Source organism: Oncorhynchus tshawytscha, linkage group LG28, assembly GCF_018296145.1.
Source record: "Oncorhynchus tshawytscha isolate Ot180627B linkage group LG28, Otsh_v2.0, whole genome shotgun sequence".
NCBI classification, from domain to species: Eukaryota; Metazoa; Chordata; class Actinopteri; order Salmoniformes; family Salmonidae; genus Oncorhynchus; species Oncorhynchus tshawytscha.
In genome coordinates, this window is record NC_056456.1 from 1,199,464 (window position 1) to 1,218,165 (window position 18,702).

The 18,702-nt window shown below is 40.5% G+C and overlaps 1 protein-coding gene across 1 annotated transcript in view; it reads left to right on the top strand.

Moving 5' to 3' along the window:
• The first annotated feature begins 5,056 nt into the window (after positions 1 to 5,056).
• Positions 5,057 to 18,702, top strand: part of LOC112246263 (solute carrier family 26 member 6-like) — a 47,760-nt gene continuing 34,114 nt past the window's right edge. The window contains exons 1-6 of the mRNA XM_024414560.2: positions 5,057 to 5,527; positions 14,441 to 14,580; positions 15,323 to 15,433; positions 15,548 to 15,888; positions 16,015 to 16,167; positions 16,733 to 16,815. Coding sequence (XP_024270328.1) covers positions 5,388 to 5,527; positions 14,441 to 14,580; positions 15,323 to 15,433; positions 15,548 to 15,888; positions 16,015 to 16,167; positions 16,733 to 16,815 — 968 coding nt within the window. The 5' untranslated portion in view covers positions 5,057 to 5,387. The remainder of the gene's footprint in view (positions 5,528 to 14,440; positions 14,581 to 15,322; positions 15,434 to 15,547; positions 15,889 to 16,014; positions 16,168 to 16,732; positions 16,816 to 18,702) is intronic.

Below are 18,702 nucleotides of genomic sequence, written 5' to 3' on the forward strand. Positions count from 1 at the left end.
GAAATTTTAGATGTATTTTTAAACCATGAATACACTACAAGTTTGCATTTCAAATTCATGCAGGAAGAGAATGATCAAATTAAGATCGGGCATCTGTGTCATCATCTTCAACATTGTGGCCTTCCATTACAGAGCTTTGCTTTGGTGTGGTTGAGGCCGATACATTCATATCTGTTGTGTTCCTCCGCTGCATTCACCATTCCTTATTTGTATTGGGGATTGTGTTTATGCTTGTGTGTTTAGAAACCTTTTTTGATACCTAAAGAGGTTAAAGTGGCAGGCCAGTAACTGGAAGGTTGCCGGTTTGAATCCAAGGACTGACAGGAATAATCTGCCAGGTGTGAGCAAATACTAATATACAATACATGATTACAAGAGAATGCCACCATCCTGCGATGTCAATGAGAACCTATGGCCATGAATACACATTAGATATGGCAAAATGTATAGAATTGCAAGAAAATAAGCATTAAACCTGCAACATTCTGTCCACCAACAACAGGTGTGTGGACAGTTTGTGTCATGAACAGTGCTTGTGCCCATAGAAATAGACATGGCATGTGCAGATGTTCCCCAATGCTGGAAGGGGTGCCCCGAGTGAAACAGTTTGCTGTAGCATGTTACACCCAAAGGGACATTTTTAAACATGTATCAACCATGTTTTACTATTGGATTAACTGGTTGTTACCTAAATGTAGAAGATATGATTATGTTGTGTTTTTATGATTATTTTAGATTAATGGTTGTGTGGTGAAAGATGTCTCCAGACAATATTAATTCACAAGAAAAGGTTCTGAATATATGACTTGCTGTGTTACAAGTGTTAACCGCTTTCACATGCTTGTGAAAATAGTACCAAAGCGATTGAAAAAAAAAGTACTTTGAATGTGATCTTCACGAATGATGTAACTGTCACATTCTGACCTTTTATTGAGTTTTTCTTACCTTTATTTAACTAGGCAAGTCTAATTCTTATTTTCAATGACAGCCTAGGAACGGTGGGTTAACTGCTTGTTCAGGGGCAGAATGACAGATTTGTACCTTGTCAGCTCTGAGATTTGAACTTGCAACCAGAAGGTTGCAAGTCCACTGCTCTAACCACTTGGCAACCCTGCCAGCATGAGTTGGGGTGGGCAGTCTATGTTTGGTTTCTGTTTCGGCCTAGTATGGTTCTCAATTTCAATTTGGTCCTGCCGTACATACCTACACGTACGCTACGGTCACACCTACACGTACGCTACGGTCACAAGACGTAGGCCACCTTATTGTCCCTAGAATTTCTAAGCAAACAGCTGGAGGCAGGGCTTTCTCCTATAGAGCTCCATTTTTATGGAATGGTCTGGCTACCCATGTGAGAGATGCAAACTCGGTCTCAACCTTTAAGTCTTTACTGAAGACTCATCTCTTCAGTGGGTCATATGATTGAGTGTAGTCTGGCCCAGGGCTGTGAAGGTGAACGGAAAGGCTCTGGAGCAACGAACCGCCCTTGCTGTCTCTGCCTGGCCGGGTCCCCTCTTTCCACTGGGATTCTCTTCCTCTAACCCTATTACAGGGGCTGAGTCACTGGCTTACTAGGGCTCTTTCATACCATCCCTAGTAGGGGTACGTCACTTGAGTGGGTTGAGTCACTGATGTGATCTTCCTGTCTGGGTTGGGCCCCCCTTGGGTTGTGCCGTGGTGTAGATCTTTGTGGGCTATACTCGGCCTTGTCTCAGGATGGTAAGTTAGTGGTTGAAGATATCCCTCTAGTGGTGTGGGGGCTGTGCTTTGGCAAAGTGGGTGGGGTTATATCCTTCCTGTTTGGCCCTGTCCGGGAATGTCATCAGATGGGGCCACTGTCTCCTGACGCCTCCAGTATTTATGCTGCAGTAGTTCATGTGTCGGGGGGCTAGTATCAGTTTGTTATATCTGGAGTACTTCTTCTTTCCTATCCGGTGTCCTGTGTGAATTTAAGTATGCTCTCTCTAATCCTCTCTCTCTCGGGAGAGCTGAGCCCTAGGACCATGCCTCAGGACTACCTGGCATGATTACTCCTTGCTGTCCTCAGTCCACCTGGCCGTGCTGCTGCTCCAGTTTCAACTGTTCTGCCTGTGATTATTATGATTTGACCATGCTGGTCATTTATGAACATTTGAACATCTTGGCCATGTTCTGTTATAATCTCCACCCCACATAGCCTGGTTCCTTTCTAGGGAGTATTTCCTAGCCACCGTGCTTCTACACCTGCATTGCTTGCTGTTTGGGGTTTTAGGCTGGGTTTCTGTACAGCACTTTGAGATATCAGCTGATGTACGAAGGGCTATATAAATAAATTTGATATTCAGTTTTCAGTGCTTTCTTTGATTAAAGTTATGGACACTTACCACGCTGCATCTTGGTCCAATCCTTACTCCTCTTCAGACGAAGAGGAGATCTGCCGTTACAGAAACACCCACCAACCAAGGACCAAGCAGCGTGGTAACAGGCAGCACACAGCGTGTGTTTCTATGACTGTGCATGTGTGTAGCCTACATTTCAATGAGTGCTTGTGAATTTCTTGCGTATTACTGTATGATGTGCATGAGTATGCTTTGTCGTGTCTTTGGCAACATTACAGGTGATGACTTATTTTTTCAAATCAATTCTCTGTAATTATTACCTGATTAAACTACTCGTGTAACTTTAATTAACTAGGAAGTCGGGGCACCATGGAAAATACAAAAATTATACTTTTCCGAATATAACTCTTCAGATATTTTAATATCTGATCAATTAGTCTTCTATTAATGAACTGCATAAACAAACAGCAGATTTTGGTTACTAACAATGGTAGGCAAGATTCCCTAGTGGGCTAAACCGATATGACGGCATGGTGGACAAAGGGAAGGGGGTGGAACTGAGAGAGCGAGAAAGACTAAATGGATTCATTACACAGTCTATAATTAAATACATTGAGATGCTAATCCTTCGCACATGAATGGCCGCTCATTAGAGAATAATTGCAAGTACATATTTAAGGTGTGTCATTGTTGTCTTCTCTTTTGGAATCCGGTCCGTCTGCTGGAGAGTTCATCCGAGTCCCTCTCTCTCTTTCTGTTTCCCTGAAGATCAGTCTTCTATGATTTGAATAGATACTTCAGAGTACCATTCAGAAATGTTCATCCCAGGTTTACCAAATATCTATCTGCAGACTAGTAATTAGTATCTAAGATTTCCTCTTATTCTGTATGGATCAATAGTCTCAGAGTTTAACGATTTCCAGCCGTGTAGCCAATGCTCCACGTAGTATGGTTTCTAGTCTTGGTACTCAAATCTGTGCAGGCATGGTCTTAACTATTCGCAATCACAGCTCACTCTGTGGGTTTGATTAGCCTGAAGGGGCTTTTATTCGTAACAGTAGAAGAGGCTGGTTCCATGACGCCAGATCATGTCTGTGCTCACGAATACAGTTCTCAAAAATTAAAGGTTAACATCATTTTACAAATAGTTTCATCTTAACTCATTCATTTTATACAAGAATTAGACGCAAACCCCATTATTGAGAAATATAGTCATGTGTGTTTCCTGTCCTTCGTGAGGTCACCAAATGAAACGCACTCAACAAAGCTGTCCCTTAAGTGTCCACGGACCCTTCCCACATTCTCACAAGTGGACTTATAGTTTCAATTTCCCACTTTGGGGATTTAGGAGTTCGGCCACGTGAAATCCTTTGTTCACTTTGTGGTCTCTGCCAGGAAGTTACGACCTGAGATAACAGAACCTGGGTGTAGGAGAGGGTGAGAGAGGGGGAAGCCATGATCTACATCCAGAAAGGACCACGTCATGACAGCTTGTTGGTGGTGTTATGTTTATCAAACTGAGGGAAATGGTACATAAAAACATTGATTTTGGTATTTTATTACACCGGTTGAAGTTATTACATTATTCATCAAACCAGTTGTTACTTAATAACTACTGGTTGATGTAATAACTTAATACATTTTTTAAAAATTGTTATATTAACCTTTCAACATTTTAACCATTCGGCAAGTTATTACATTAACCAGTTTTATTATTAGAGAGAATACAGTAGGCGGGACACGTCACACGTGTGATTTATGACCCTAATTTATGGTCCGGAAGTTACGCCCATATAAGTACATCCTGTCTGGAAGTTCTCACGGTATGAGTGAGTGCTTATGCCCATATAAGTACATCCTGTCAGGAAATTCTCACGCTATAGAGTGAGTTCTTATTTATCCAGATAGTGCAACTGTTCCTTTGAAGTAAAGCTGTCATGATGATTGATGTGGAACTGGGAAATGTGTTTGAACATTTCAAAGACTATGGCTGTTGAAGTGAACTTAGGGCTGTTGTATATGAAACAGTAATGTATTGGGGCAGCCTCAGTATAAGTAAGTGCTGTCAACACTACAAGCGACCTCGATAAACCACTAAACAAGAAATTAAAATAAACCCAGAACATTAAATAATAAATTAAACATGTCTCCTGTTGTAGGTGTACTTTCTCGTGTCAAGAACACAATGACAAAAACATCAATAACTACTGGTTGATGTAATAACTTATTACATTTTTTTACATTAGCCGGCAAGTTATTACATTAACCAGTTTGATTATCAACAAAATTGAAAAACATTTAGAAAAGTTATTACATTTAACTGTTATTCATTAGATCACCCTGACATAAAATGTGTAGTGTATTTGAGGTTGAAAAATTCTTCTTGAAGTTTGTAATTTCCTTTGAATTTTCAGGCTTGATTTTCCCTTCCCGAAAAATGTATCAACACATTTATTACAATCCACATAATAATTCACATTTCCGGCAGGAAATGTCTCAAAGTAAGATCCCATACTGTAACTAACTGCAATGTTGTTGATCCATCCTCTGTTTTCAGTAATCACAGTGGTAAATCCCAGCAACAAATAAATGTGTATTTGGTTTAGGGTTAGCTTTTCTATAACCAGCTAATTTTCTTGGGAACAGTAATATTTAGACAACATGATGCCATGTGTGTTGTTTGTACATAAACAGCCACTCCTTTCCCTTTTTACAATATATCAATCCTGAATATATTTTAACCACAAATCTCAATGTCCTTATCCGAGACCAAATCAGTCAGCCAAGTCTCTGTTCGAACCAGAATATTAGGGATTGTGTCCTGCACCCAGATATGAGGAAGGTCCAACTGAAATACAAACAAAGACACAGCCAGGAGTACACTCAGATTAGAGTAGCTTTTTTGTACCTCTTATCAGGGTGTTTGACAGTTTGTTGATAATTGTGAGACCTCTGTTGTTTTGGAACAAGACTCTGTACACTGTTTCAGACTAGAAGGACAGACAAAGAGACATAGAGAGAGACACACAAAGCAATAAACCCACAGACATTCAGTGTTGGAAGACAGCCATGGGAGTTGAGGAGCAGAGGGCTGGGGAGTTTTACGTGGAGAGGGATGTTATGAACGAGCTTTGCTTGGACAAGTTGGCCAGAAGACGGACTCACTCCACCAGACCTCTCCTGAAGGAGCGGGTGAAAGATTCCCTCAGGTAAGATAGTAACATCCTACTGGGCACAAACTGTTTGAATCAATGTTGTTTCAATGTACTTTGTCAACATATTGTGATGTGGTATTTAGTAAAATACATTGGATTTGCAAAAGTCATCAATGTAGACTGATTTAGAGGGTGAAATTTCAACAACGGGATTATGTCAGGGTAACCAATTTTCAACATAGACAAACCTTGCATAAATGTGTCTCCACTTAAAAACTCTACATTCACTACTGCAATCGGAGTCATTTCAAAGTTTAGATTTAACAGAGCAAATGAAAAGTAAATATACTTTAACAATTATATATCACAAGTCATGCTTATTAGGCCTATGTCTTCAATAGCTATCATTTGAATTCAACCCAGGATTCAACAAAAAAAATGGAAATAGGCCTAGGGCTTCAAGCTTTTGTTGATTTCACATTCTACAAGTTAATAATTAATATGTTGAATTCAAATCAAATCAAAGTTTATTTGTCATGTGCTCCAAATACAACAGGTGTAGGTAGACCTTACAGTGAAATGCTTACTTACAGGCTCTAACCAATAGTGCAAAAAAGGTGTTAGCTGAACAATAGGTGGGTAAAGAAATAAAACAACAGTAAAAAGACAGGCTATATGTAGTAGTGAGGCTATAAAAGTATCGAGGCTACATACAGACATCGGTTAGTCATGCTGATTGAGGTAGTATGTACATGTAGATATGGTTAAAGGGACTATGCATATATGATGAACAGAGAGCAGCAGTAGCATAAAAGAGTGGTTGGCAGCACAATGCAGATAGCCAATGTGCTGGGGCACTGGTTGGTCGGCCCGATTGAGGTAGTATGTACCCCGTAAAACTGCTGCCATTTCTTCTGGTGCCATCTAACAAGTAATCTAACATTTTCCCAACAACTACCTAATACACACGAATAAGAATATTTACATATAAATATTTGGATCAGCGATGGCTGAGCAGCATAGGCAAGGTGCTATAGATGGTACAAGGTATAGTAATGTAAGATATGTTAACATTATTAAAGTGGCAATGTTTAAAGTGACTAGTGATCCATTTATTAAAGTGGCCAGTGATTTGAGTCTCTATGTAGGCAGCAGCCTTTCTGAGTTAGTGATTGCTGTTTAGCAGTCTGATGGCCTTGAGATAGAAGTTGTTTTTCAGTCTCTCGGTCCCAGCTTTAATGTCCCTGTACTGACCTCGCCTTCTGGGTGGTAGCAGGGTGAACAGGCAGTGGCTCGGGTGGTTGTTGTCCTTCATGATCTTTTTGGCCTGTGACATCGGGTGCTGTAGGTGTCTTGGAGGGCAGGTAGTCTGCCCAAAGTGATGTGTTGTGCAGACCGCACCACCCTCTGGAGAGCCTTGTGGTTGAGGGGGGTGCAGTTGCCGTATAAGGTGGTGATACAGCCTGACAGGATGCTCTAGATTGTGCATCAGTAAAAGTTTGTCAGGGTTTTAGATAACAAGACAAATTTCTTTAGCTTCCTGAGGTTGAAGAGGCACTGTTGTTATCAGGTGCGGCTGGCCGCTTCCGTCTGGCCACTCTACCATAAAGGCCCGATTGTGCTGCAGAGATAGTTGTCCTTCTGGTAGGTTCTCCCATCTCCACAGAGGAACTTTGGAGCTCTGTCAGAGTGACCATTGGAATACTTGGTCAAGGGCCCTGACCAAGGCCCTTCTCCCCCGATTGGCCAGGACGCCGGCTCTATGAAGAGTCTTGGTGGTTCCAAACATCTTCCATTTAAGAATGATGGAGGCCACTGTGTTCTTAGGGACCTTCAATGCTGCATAATTTTTTTGGTACCCTTCCCCAGATCTGTGCTTCACAATCCTATTTCGGAGTTCTACGGTCAATTGCTTCGACCTCATGGCTTGGTTTTTGCTCTGACATGCGCTGTCAACTGTGGGACCTTATATAGACAAATGTGTGCCTTTCCAAGTCATGTCCAATCAATTGAATTCACCACTCCATTAAAGTTGTACAAACATCTCAAGGATGATCAATGGAAACAGGATGTATCTTAGATGAATCCCATAGCAAAGGGTCTAAATACTTAAGTAAATCAATTTGCAAAATTTGTAAAAACCTGCTTTCGCTTTGTCATTATTGGGTATTGCGTGTAGATTGATGAGGAAAAATACATAATTTAATATGTTTTAAAGGCTGTGACGTATCAAAATGTGAAAAAAGTCAAGGGGTCTGAATACTTTTCTGAATACACTTTATATACTGAACAAAAATATAAATGCAACATGCAACAATTTCAAGATTTTACTGAGTTACAGTTTAAATAAAATTATTTGGCCCTAATCTATGGGTTCAGCCACCCACTTGGGAGCCAGACTCAGTCAATTAGAATGAGTTTTTCCCCTACAAAAGGGCTTTATTACATACAGAAAAACTACTCAGTTTCATCAGCTGTCCTGGTGGCTGGTCTCAGACGATCCTTCAGGTAACGAAGCCGGATGTGGAGGTCCTGGGCTGTCATGGTTACATGTGGTCTGCAGTTTTTAGCCTGGTTGGACGTATTGCCAAATTCTCTTAAACGACGTTGGAGGCAGCTTATTGTAGAGAAATGAACATTAAATTCTCTGACATCAGCTCTGTTGGACATTCCTGCAGTGAACATGCCATTTACACGCTCCCTCAAAACTTGAGACATCTGTGCAATTTTGTTGTGTGATAAAATTGCACATGTTAGAGTATCTTTGTATTGTCCCCAGCACCTGTGTAATGATCATGATGTTTGTCCAGCTTTTTGAAATGCCACACCTGTCAGGTGGATGGATTATCTTGGCAGAGGATACATTTCTCACTAACGGGGATGTAAATAAATTTGTGCACAACAATGCATTTTATTGCGTATCTAACATTTCTGGGATCTTTTATTTCAAATCATGAAACATGGGAAGAACACTTTACATGTTGAGTTAATCTTTTTGTATGCTGTACCAGTCAAAAGATTGGACAAATCTACTCATTGAAGGGTTTTTCTTTATTTTTACTATTTTCTACATTGTAGAATAATAGTAAACTATAAAATAACACATATGGAATCATGTAGTAACCTAAAAAGTGTTACACAAATTCAAGTATATTTGAGATTCTTCAAAGAAACCACCCTTTGATTGATGACAGCTTTGCACACTCTTGGCATTCTCTCAACCAGATACATGAAATGCTTACTTACAGTACATGCAGTTTTAAGAAAAATACGAGGACCGGACCCTTTTTTTTTTCAATTTTCGCATAAAGTGTTCTACCCAAATATAACTGGTCGTGAAGCAAGGATATGCATATTATTGATTCCATTTGAAAGGAAACACTTTGAAGTTTGTGGAAATGTGAAATTAATGTAGCTCAAACACGTTAGAGCTGGTAAAAGATAATAAAAAGAAAAAACATGAGGGTTTTTCTCATCTTTGAAATGCAAGAAAAAGGTCACAATGTATAATTCCAGATTAGGCGCAATTTCACTATAAAGCTACTTCAAATTCGACAGTGCAGTTAGATTGACAAGAATGTAAGCTTCCTGCCCATATCAGATGTGTCTATCTCCTGGAAAATGTTGTTGTTACTTTCACTATCTATCTTACTATTGTAACAGTATTTATTCAACCTTAAAATTAGAAAGACATCCATGGACAGATTTGTCTTGAAGTTTACTGTAACTATAAATGTCCTCCTATGTAATCTTAGAAAGTGTGCATGTTCAAGAGAGCATGCAAAGGTTGCAGGTCTGTGGAGATCACATTTTCTTTACTAATCTGCACAGATCTTTGTTGTGCTTCAAATGGTTAAAAGCGCAGTGACACATTGGGAATTTATCAAACTTTTGGCTGTCTTTTTGAGTGGGTATTGAACAAAAATATAAGCGCAACATGTAAGGTGTTTCATGAGCTAAAATAAAACATTCCAGAAATGTTCCATAAGCACAAAAAGCATATTTTTCCAAAAATGTTACACAAAATTGTTTACATTGCTGTTAGTGAGCATTTGTCCTTGGCCAAAATAATCCACCTAACAAGTGTGGTTTATCAAGAAGCTGATTTAACAGCATGTTCATCACACAGGTGCACCTTATGCTGGGGACAATAAAAGGCCACTCTAAAATGTCCAGTTTTGTCCCACAACACAACATTTTAATGGATCAATTGGCATGTTGACTGCTGAAATTTCCACCAAAGCTGTTGCCAGAGATTTTATGTTAATTTCTCTACTATAAGCCACCTCATGTCGTTTTAGAGGATTTGGCTGTACATTCAATATTCAACAGCAGACAATGTGTAACCACGTCAGCCCAGCACCTCCTAAATCCGGCTTCTTTACCTGAAGGATCGTCTGAGACCTACCACCCAGACAGCTGATGAAACTGTGGGTTTGCATAACCAAAGAATTCTGTACAAACTGTCTCAGGGAAGCTCATCGTCCTCACCAAGGTCTTGACCTGACTGCAGTTCGGCGTCGTAACTGATGGCACTGGCACACTGGAGAGGTGTGCTCTTCATGGATGGATCCCGGTTTGAACTGTACCGGGCAGATGGCCGACAGCATGTATGGCATTGTGTGGGCGAGCGGTTTGCTGATTGTGAACAGAGTGCCCCATGGTGGCGGTTATGGTATGGGCAGGCATACGCTATGGACAACAATTGCATTTTATTCATGTCAATTTTAACGCACAGAGATACTATGATGAGATCCTGAGGCCCATTGTCGTGCCATTCATCTGCTGCCATCACCTCATGTTTCAGCATGATAATGGACGGCCCATGTCGCAAGGATCTGTACCCAATTCGTGGAAGGTGTACGTCCCAGTTATTCTATGGCCTGCATACTCACCAGACATGTCATCCATTGAGCATGTTTAGGATGTTCTTGATCGATGTGTACGATAGCATGTTCCACTTCCCACCAATATCGCACAGCAATTGAAGAGGAGTGGGACAACATTCCGATAACTCTATGCAAAGGAGTTATGTCATCGCTGCATGAACACGTGGGCATCATTTGAAAGCTTATTCTACTGCGGACATGGCTAGCTAACTTATAAAATACAATCTTACAGTGGTAGGCTTTCAAAAAGCAATTCAGAGAAAGATTGTCATTTTTGTGCACATAGAATAGAGTCATGAGAGCATTCAAACAAATTGTATTCGCAATAAGACAAACACATGCCCATTCGGTTCAGGACAACCCAGTGTATAAGATCCTTGCAACTGTGGATTATGCATTACAATCATAAACGTTGATACTGTAAATTACATGAGTTTTCAAATATGGAAATGTGATGTAGACATTTGCGCTCATGGGTGTGTGGTTTGATTTTATGACATCAACACGGTCTTAATTAGAATCCTCAATGTCTCATCTTTTATAACACATCGACTCTTTTTATTTCACCTTTATTTAACCAGGTAGGCTAGTTGAGAACAAGTTCTCATTTGCAACTGCGACCTGGCCAAGATAAAGCATAGCAGTGTGAGCAGACAACACAGAGTTACACATGGAATAAACAATTAACAAGTCAATAACACAGTAGAAAACAAAGGGGGGAGTCTATATACAATGTGTGCAAAAGGCATGAGGAGGTAGGCAAATAATTACAATTTTGCAGATTAACACTGGAGTGATAAATGATCAGATGGTCATGTACAGGTAGAGATATTGGTGTTCAAAAGAGCAGAAAAGTAAATAAATTAAAACAGTATGGGGATGAGGTAGGTGAAAATGGGTGGGCTATTTACCAATAGACTATGTACAGCTGCAGCGATCGGTTAGCTGCTCAGATAGCTGTTGTTTGAAGTTGGTGAGGGAGATAAAAGTCTCCAACTTCAGCGATTTTTGCAATTCGTTCCAGTCACAGGCAGCAGAGTACTGGAACGAAAGGCGGCCAAATGAGGTGTTGGCTTTAGGGATGATCAGTGAGATACACCTGCTGGAGCGCGTGCTACGGATGGGTGTTGCCATCGTGACCAGTGAACTGAGATAAGGCGGAGCTTTACCTAGCATGGACTTGTAGATGACCTGGAGCCAGTGGGTCTGGCGACGAATATGTAACGAGGGCCAGCCGACTAGAGCATACAAGTCGCAGTGGTGGGTGGTATAAGGTGCTTTAGTGACAAAACGGATGGCACTGTGATAGACTGCATCCAGTTTGCTGAGTAGAGTGTTGGAAGCCATTTTGTAGATGACATCGCCGAAGTCGAGGATCGGTAGGATAGTCAGTTTTACTAGGGTAAGCTTGGCGGAATGAGTGAAGGAGGCTTTGTTGCGGAATAGAAAGCCGACTCTTGATTTGATTTCGATTGGAGATGTTTGATATGAGTCTGGAAGGAGAGTTTGCAGTCTAGCCAGACACCTAGGTACTTATAGATGTCCACATATTCAAGGTCGGAACCATCCAGGGTGGTTCTCAATGTACAGCATTTCCCTTACCCAGACAACAACAAATGTGCAAAAGTAGCCCAATTAGTGGGAGGAATAGGGCCATCTTCTTGTTGCACGGTGCTCAAGTTTATAACAGCTGTCAGTCAAAACTCATACAGAGCTGTGAGGTGGAGAACTTGAATTCCTACGTCATTACTGTACAGCTACTGCGTTCCAATTTAGGCACTAATCAATGAAAAAAATGTGCCATTTTCAACCTGAATACAGGATGACAGGGAATGTGAGTGGAAAGGGCTACTTTCTGCAAATCTTTATTGGTTTTAGATTAAAAAGTATACACAATATAAAAAGCTGTATGCAAGCAATCTAACACACAGTTCAGACACAGAATTTATGGTGAGTCGAACAGAATAAAAATTAAGAGCGGGTTTGCACGTTTGAGAGTTTTTGTTGGTGTACTGATTGGTTTCATACAACCACTCTCAACACTGCAGACTTCCTCGTTGGTTTTGGGTATGTCGATACAGGCATAACATCAACTTCATTAGTGTTTATTGCACTAAAAAGGCTAAGAAAGATGATTCACACACCTGTGCAGAAGTTAAAGCTGTAATATGTAACATTTCGGGCGACTTGACCAAATCACATAGAAACCTGAGTTAAAAATCTGTCTTTCATGTTGAACACAAGTCTAATCTGCGGTCGATCTATTCTATGTGCACTATTTCTATGCTTCCCGTTCTTAAATTTCGTTTTGACGTCTTTTACTTTCGGTTTTGTACAGGAGCTTCAAACAGCTGAAAATATAATATTTTGGGTTATTGAAAAGGAATATCACAGCAGTTTAGATGGTTCAATGATTCTCAACACTATACATGGTTCATTGTGCCACAAACTCAATTTAGGCAAACTATTCGAATTTTAGTAACCAGGGAAATGGCAGAGCGAATTCTGCAAATTGCACCTTTCATGTTTGAAAGAGTGAATATGATCAGTTTAATGTGTCTTCAGATTTCATAACTTTCACGAAGAGTCTCCTCATACCTAAACTATAAGAATGTTAGAAATGGCGATATTACTGTGCAACATACACATTCTATTTTCTCCTGAAATTGCTAAACAATTCGTATGTTGATGTATGAATGTTTCAACATCTGTGTTGAGAAATCCGAGGACATGATTGTGGCTGTATCGCATTCGTGAAAACCAAGTCTGTTCTCAAGCCAGGTCTGCCAGTTTTGACTAGCAGAAGTGACTTTTTGTTTGGAGAATTATTCAGGTTAGTAAAAGTTAACCCCGGTTAGGGTTAGCTAAAATGCTAAAATTGTCCCAGACGCAACTTCAACATATCTAGCTACAACCAGGCCTGCCACGAGAACAGCCTTGGTTTCCACTAATGCGATGCTTCCGTTGTGGTAGCAAAGCAAACTTTATTTAGAATTGTAAGACTAAGATAGAAATCTAAAGTGGTGCTTTTCCTTCAGCAAGCACACCTAATAAGACTATGTAAGAAATCAAGCGTGTTCTTGCCTTCATCAAGCACACTAATAAACACAGTTACATTAGTTTAAGATAGTAAATAGCCCAAAGTTACTGCTGTCTTAAAAAAGTAATAGTCTCGTCTACCAGCCGGCTCTTCCTGTATCAAGACGTCTGGTTTTACAATGCCTCGGGAACGGGACTTGACCAGGAGTCTATGGCAGAAGCGGCAAAAACAGTTGCTGGTTTTAAATGGCTGATCTCTAAGTTCATCACCATGTACCTCAACCGATAGAACACGTATCAACTAGACGGATGGTCGGGGGGCCGGAACATAATTACAAGTCAATTTGACCGCAAGAATCGCTAACAGATATAATATTTGACTAAAGCATAATAATTTCAAAACTTCCTTGCATTTTTATACGATCATGTCACTCTATTATGAGTGGGAATACTTGAACAGATTTCAAAAATGTAAATCACTGGAGCTGATTTCCTGGTGTTTTTATAGTCTATTGACAGAAGACAAATAAAACCACTCGTGGGCCAAATTCGGCCAGTAGGCCGCCAGTTGGGGAACCCTGCCTTACAACCTCCCCCGTACATTGTGGACTTCAAACCGCGAGCAGCGCAAGTGATTTATACAAAATCTGAGCGTACACATCTTATTAAATAGTTTGATATGCTCAAACTCAGAATCAATTGTGCTTCCCCAAAATAATATGGTCAATGTGATAGAACATTTATTTTAATTGTAGAATTTCACCTGTTTTCAAAATCCTATGTATGCTTACTCCCTTTCCCGCCTCGATTTTAACTACAGCCCTATGGCACAGTGTTACCAGCCTAGCTCTAAGACTCCTGGTTAGTTTAATTAGAAGTGTAAGAGATGGAAAACCCTGCACTCACTGTGGCACTCAAGGAGCTGAGTTGCCTGCATGCCCTATTCAACACACAGCAGAAACACATCCGTTGTCACAAATGGATAACAAAAATGTATTATTCTTTTCTCCACCTCTCCAACTCTTCCCCCTGGTCGCAGGTGTTCAGTGCCCAAGCTGAAGCGTTCTGTGCTGAGCTTTATACCTATCCTGTCATGGCTGCCTCGTTACTCAGTGAGACAAGACGCACTGGGAGACCTCATATCTGGCATAAGCGTTGGCATCATGCACCTGCCGATGGGTCTGTACCACCTCTACTGTTTGAACACACATACAGGGCCCAATCCTAACTTGAAATCAACAACACATGGTGGGAAAAGTACTAAATAGTCTTAACTGACCAAAATGTATAGAAAATGACTCAAGTGAAAGTTAACCAGTAAAATACTACTTGAGTAAAAGTCTAAACTATTTATTTTAAAATGTATTTACTGTAAGATCAAAAGTGCCAATTGTTTTGAGTGTAAGTAAAGTTAAATGCTTATATTAAGCCAACCAGACAGCAGCATAAAAAAAAAACAATCTGACATAATTTACAAATGAAGCATTTGTGTTTAGTGAGTTTGCCAGATCTGAGGCAGTAGGGATGTTATCTTGATAAGTGAATATATTGGACAGTTCATGTCCTGCTAAGCATTAAAAATGTTACCAGTTTTTTGGGGGGTGAAGGTAAATGTTTAAAAAGTACATTATTTTCTTTAGGAATGTAGTTGAGTAAAAATTGTGACAAATAGAAATATTAAAGTACGGATAGGCCTACTCATAAATTACTTAAGTGGTACTTTACACCACTGAGTACTTAGCCACTGCATGTAACCACCTGTAAATCTTTCATTGATACCCATGCTTGAGGTACGTGAAAGCCTCATTTACACAAGTTGATCTCAAGTTAGTGTTGCATCTCTTTGGGCTGAGAATACTATATGATAACTATCTATTTTGTGAAGTCTATGAACACTGACATTTCTTTAATGTTTCCCCAGGTTTGGCCTATGCTCTGCTGGCCTCTGTGCCCCCAGTGTTTGGCCTCTACACTTCCTTCTACCCTGTACTCATGTACTGCATCTTTGGCACCTCCAGACACATCTCCATAGGCAAGACAGAGTGTGGAAGGAGAAAGCGAGAGAATTTGAAAGTTGTAATATAATTTGGTCAAAGGAATATGCTAATTATTTCCCTACCATGATTTTGTGTGTGTGTTCCCTCAGGCACATTTGCTGTGACCAGCATCATGATAGGCACCACGACAGAGAGGCTGGCCCCAAACAGTAACTTCATGATTCTAAATGGAACCAATGGGACTGAAGTTATAGATGTAGTAGCCCGCGATGCCGTCAGAGTACAGATAGCAGCCAGCACCACTTTTCTGAGTGGGATCTTTCTGTTTCTGCTGGGCATGATTCGGTTTGGTTTTGTGGTGACGTTCCTGTCAGATCCCCTGGTACGTGGTTACATGACAGGAGCAGGTATACAGGTGGTACTTTCCCAACTCCCAAGCCTCTTTGGGATCCGCGTTGGACGCTTCTCCGGACCGCTGTCTCAGGTCTATGTGAGTGCACACAACACATCCACACACAAACAGATGATTCACACGTACAAAAGTCGTAAATGTTTTCCAACTGCTGCATGTATGCAGAAACTCACTCTCTGTCTCTCTTTCTCTCTCTCTCTCTAGCTCCTAATAGATATCTGTAGACATCTGCCAGAGACTAACATTGCGGCCGTGGTGGTAACTCTAGTGGCCTTGGCGGTCCTCATAGTGGTCAAAGAACTCAACATTTACTTTGAGAAGAAAATGCCTGTGCCCGTTCCAATAGAACTCATAACGGTAAGTCCTCTACACCAGGGTTAACCAAACTCGGTTATTTGAGTCAGCTGTGTAGTGCTAGGGAAAAAACAAACACATGGACCAAGTTTGGGAAACCCTGCTCTACATCTAACACCTCTGTGTGTTTCTGTTTATTTGTCATAATATCATCCTCAAGTCTTTTGCTCCTCATTCCTCTCTTTTGGTCTCTTGAACAACACGTCTAGTGAAAACCACTAGAGGGCAACCTGTCACCTTGTCTGATAGGAGAGTAAGGCCAGAAAGTGGTTCATCCTATTTTCAGTTTAATTTTCCATATTTGCACATAATTTTGTAATTTCATCAAGAGAAGTGTATGTGTCTCTGTGTGCATGTGCCCAGTTCATCACATTGATCCAATAAATTATGGTAAAATTATTAGTTGTGTTAAATAATCGGCCTGTTTTTGTGCATGGATTCCGAACACAGCAAAGTCACACAGGGTCTGAAATAATGATTTACTCACAAATACACATGTACACAACAGGACAGGCGATGTTGTGTTTTTGTGAGCATGGTAACTTGTGTATCCATGTGTGTGTTACAGATCATAGTAGCAACACTTATCTCTTACTACTGCAAACTGCACAGCCTATACAAAGTGGCCGTCATCGGACAGATCCCCAAAGGGTGAGTGTTTATGGGTGGGTAGGGGAGTTCTAAGGTCAGTTGAGTCCACAGGAGAAGAGGAGAGGGAAGATGATATGGTGTAGTTCATTGGGAAAGAGTCATCCTATTCACCTTGTTCTGGAACGTCACAGTGATCGTGGCAATTGTGTTTCTATTTCCGGCAACATTTGTGCGACGCTAGAGCATTCAAAGTGGTACTTTTAGTTGAGAGCTTGATAGTTTTACACTGACAGAACCGCACAAAATCCTAAAATTGATCAACATGACAAGCATTATATGTTCAGTACAAGACTGTCTCAATAATTGGATGAAGAGGCAATTTTTACAACAGCAATGTTTTGAATACCAACCTCTACGTCGATCTGAATGTACCTGTGGAGCCACATGCGATGTGCATCCATCTCCTAAAGACGCAGAGTCTTTGTGGCTCTGGCTCAAAGTTGAACCTAAAGAAATCACCAAAACGTCCCCTTGTGTGCTCCTACAAGAAGCCTCCTTACCCCAAAAAATGGCTTGGCTACGATGCTCCACTGATGAAGAAGCATCGGGTGTTGGTCAGGCAGTCATCAGTGATAGGTAAGCCAAACACTTGATCAGTTTGCCTGTGTCACACCCTGACCTTAGTATTCTTTGTTATTTTGGTTAGGTCAGGGTGTGACATGGGTGATGTATGTGTTTTTCATGTCTAGGGGTTTTGTATGTTTATGGGGGTGTTTCCTATCTAGGTGTTTTTATAAGTCTATGGTTGCCTAGATTGGTTCTTAATTAGAGGCAGCTGTCTATCGTTGTCTCTGATTGGGAACCATATTTAGGCAGCCATATTCTTTGGGTATTTTGTGGGTGATTGTACCTGTTTCAGTGTGCCAGTTTTTAGTGTTCACATTACGGGACTGTATCGTCTTCGTTCATTTTGTCGGTTTGTTGTTTTTGTTCATTGTTTAAGTATTCCCATTAAATATGGATTATATTCACGCTGCATCTTGGTCATCCTCTCTTTCACCCGAAGACAGTCGTTACAGCCTGCTTTCATTTTGTGTCTCCCTCTTACATTTCTATCTAAGCACAGTCTCATAATATACACATTTCCTCAACAACTCAATATTAAAAACTCACATTTTATATGTAATTAAAACTTCTTCAGGCTAGGGTCTATTTTTCTCCACTTTCTGTCTGACTGATGTGCCCAGAGTAAACTGCCTGTTACTCAAGCCCAGAAGCCAGGATATGCATATAATTGGTACTGTTGGATAGAAAAGACTTTGAAGTTTGTAGAAATGTTAAAATAATGTATGAGACTATAACACAATTGATATGGTAGGAGAAAATCCAAAGAAAAACCAACCGGAAATGTTTTGTTTTGAGAGCCAATGCTCTTTCAATGGAAAGCTATGGGTCCTATGCAATTCCAGCTCCCAGATTGCAATTCATATGGCTTTCACTAGATGTCAACAGTCTTTGTTCAAGGTTTCAGGCTTGTTTCTTCCCAAACGGGGAAGAATTTTGAGTTTTAGTACTGGGAGTCAGAGTTGGAAATCAGTCTGTGCGCTTGCAACGAAGAGGACGCGCACTTGCTAATTTTACTTTTCTCTTGAACATACTTCTTTCCTTATAAAATATTCTAGTTTAATTACTTTTTCGGGTACCTGATGATTTAGTAGAAATGTAGTTTGACTTTTTTTAACAAAGTTTACCGGTAGCTTTTTGGATTCCTTTTTCTGCATGTTGATTGAGTGGATTACTCAATTCGATGGCGCCAACTAAGACTTTTTGGGATAAAAATAATAGTTTTATCTAACAAAACGACTATGCATGTTGTAGCTGGGACCCTTGGGATTGTAAATCAGAGGAAGATGTTCAAAAAGTAAGTGAATATTTAATCGCTATTTG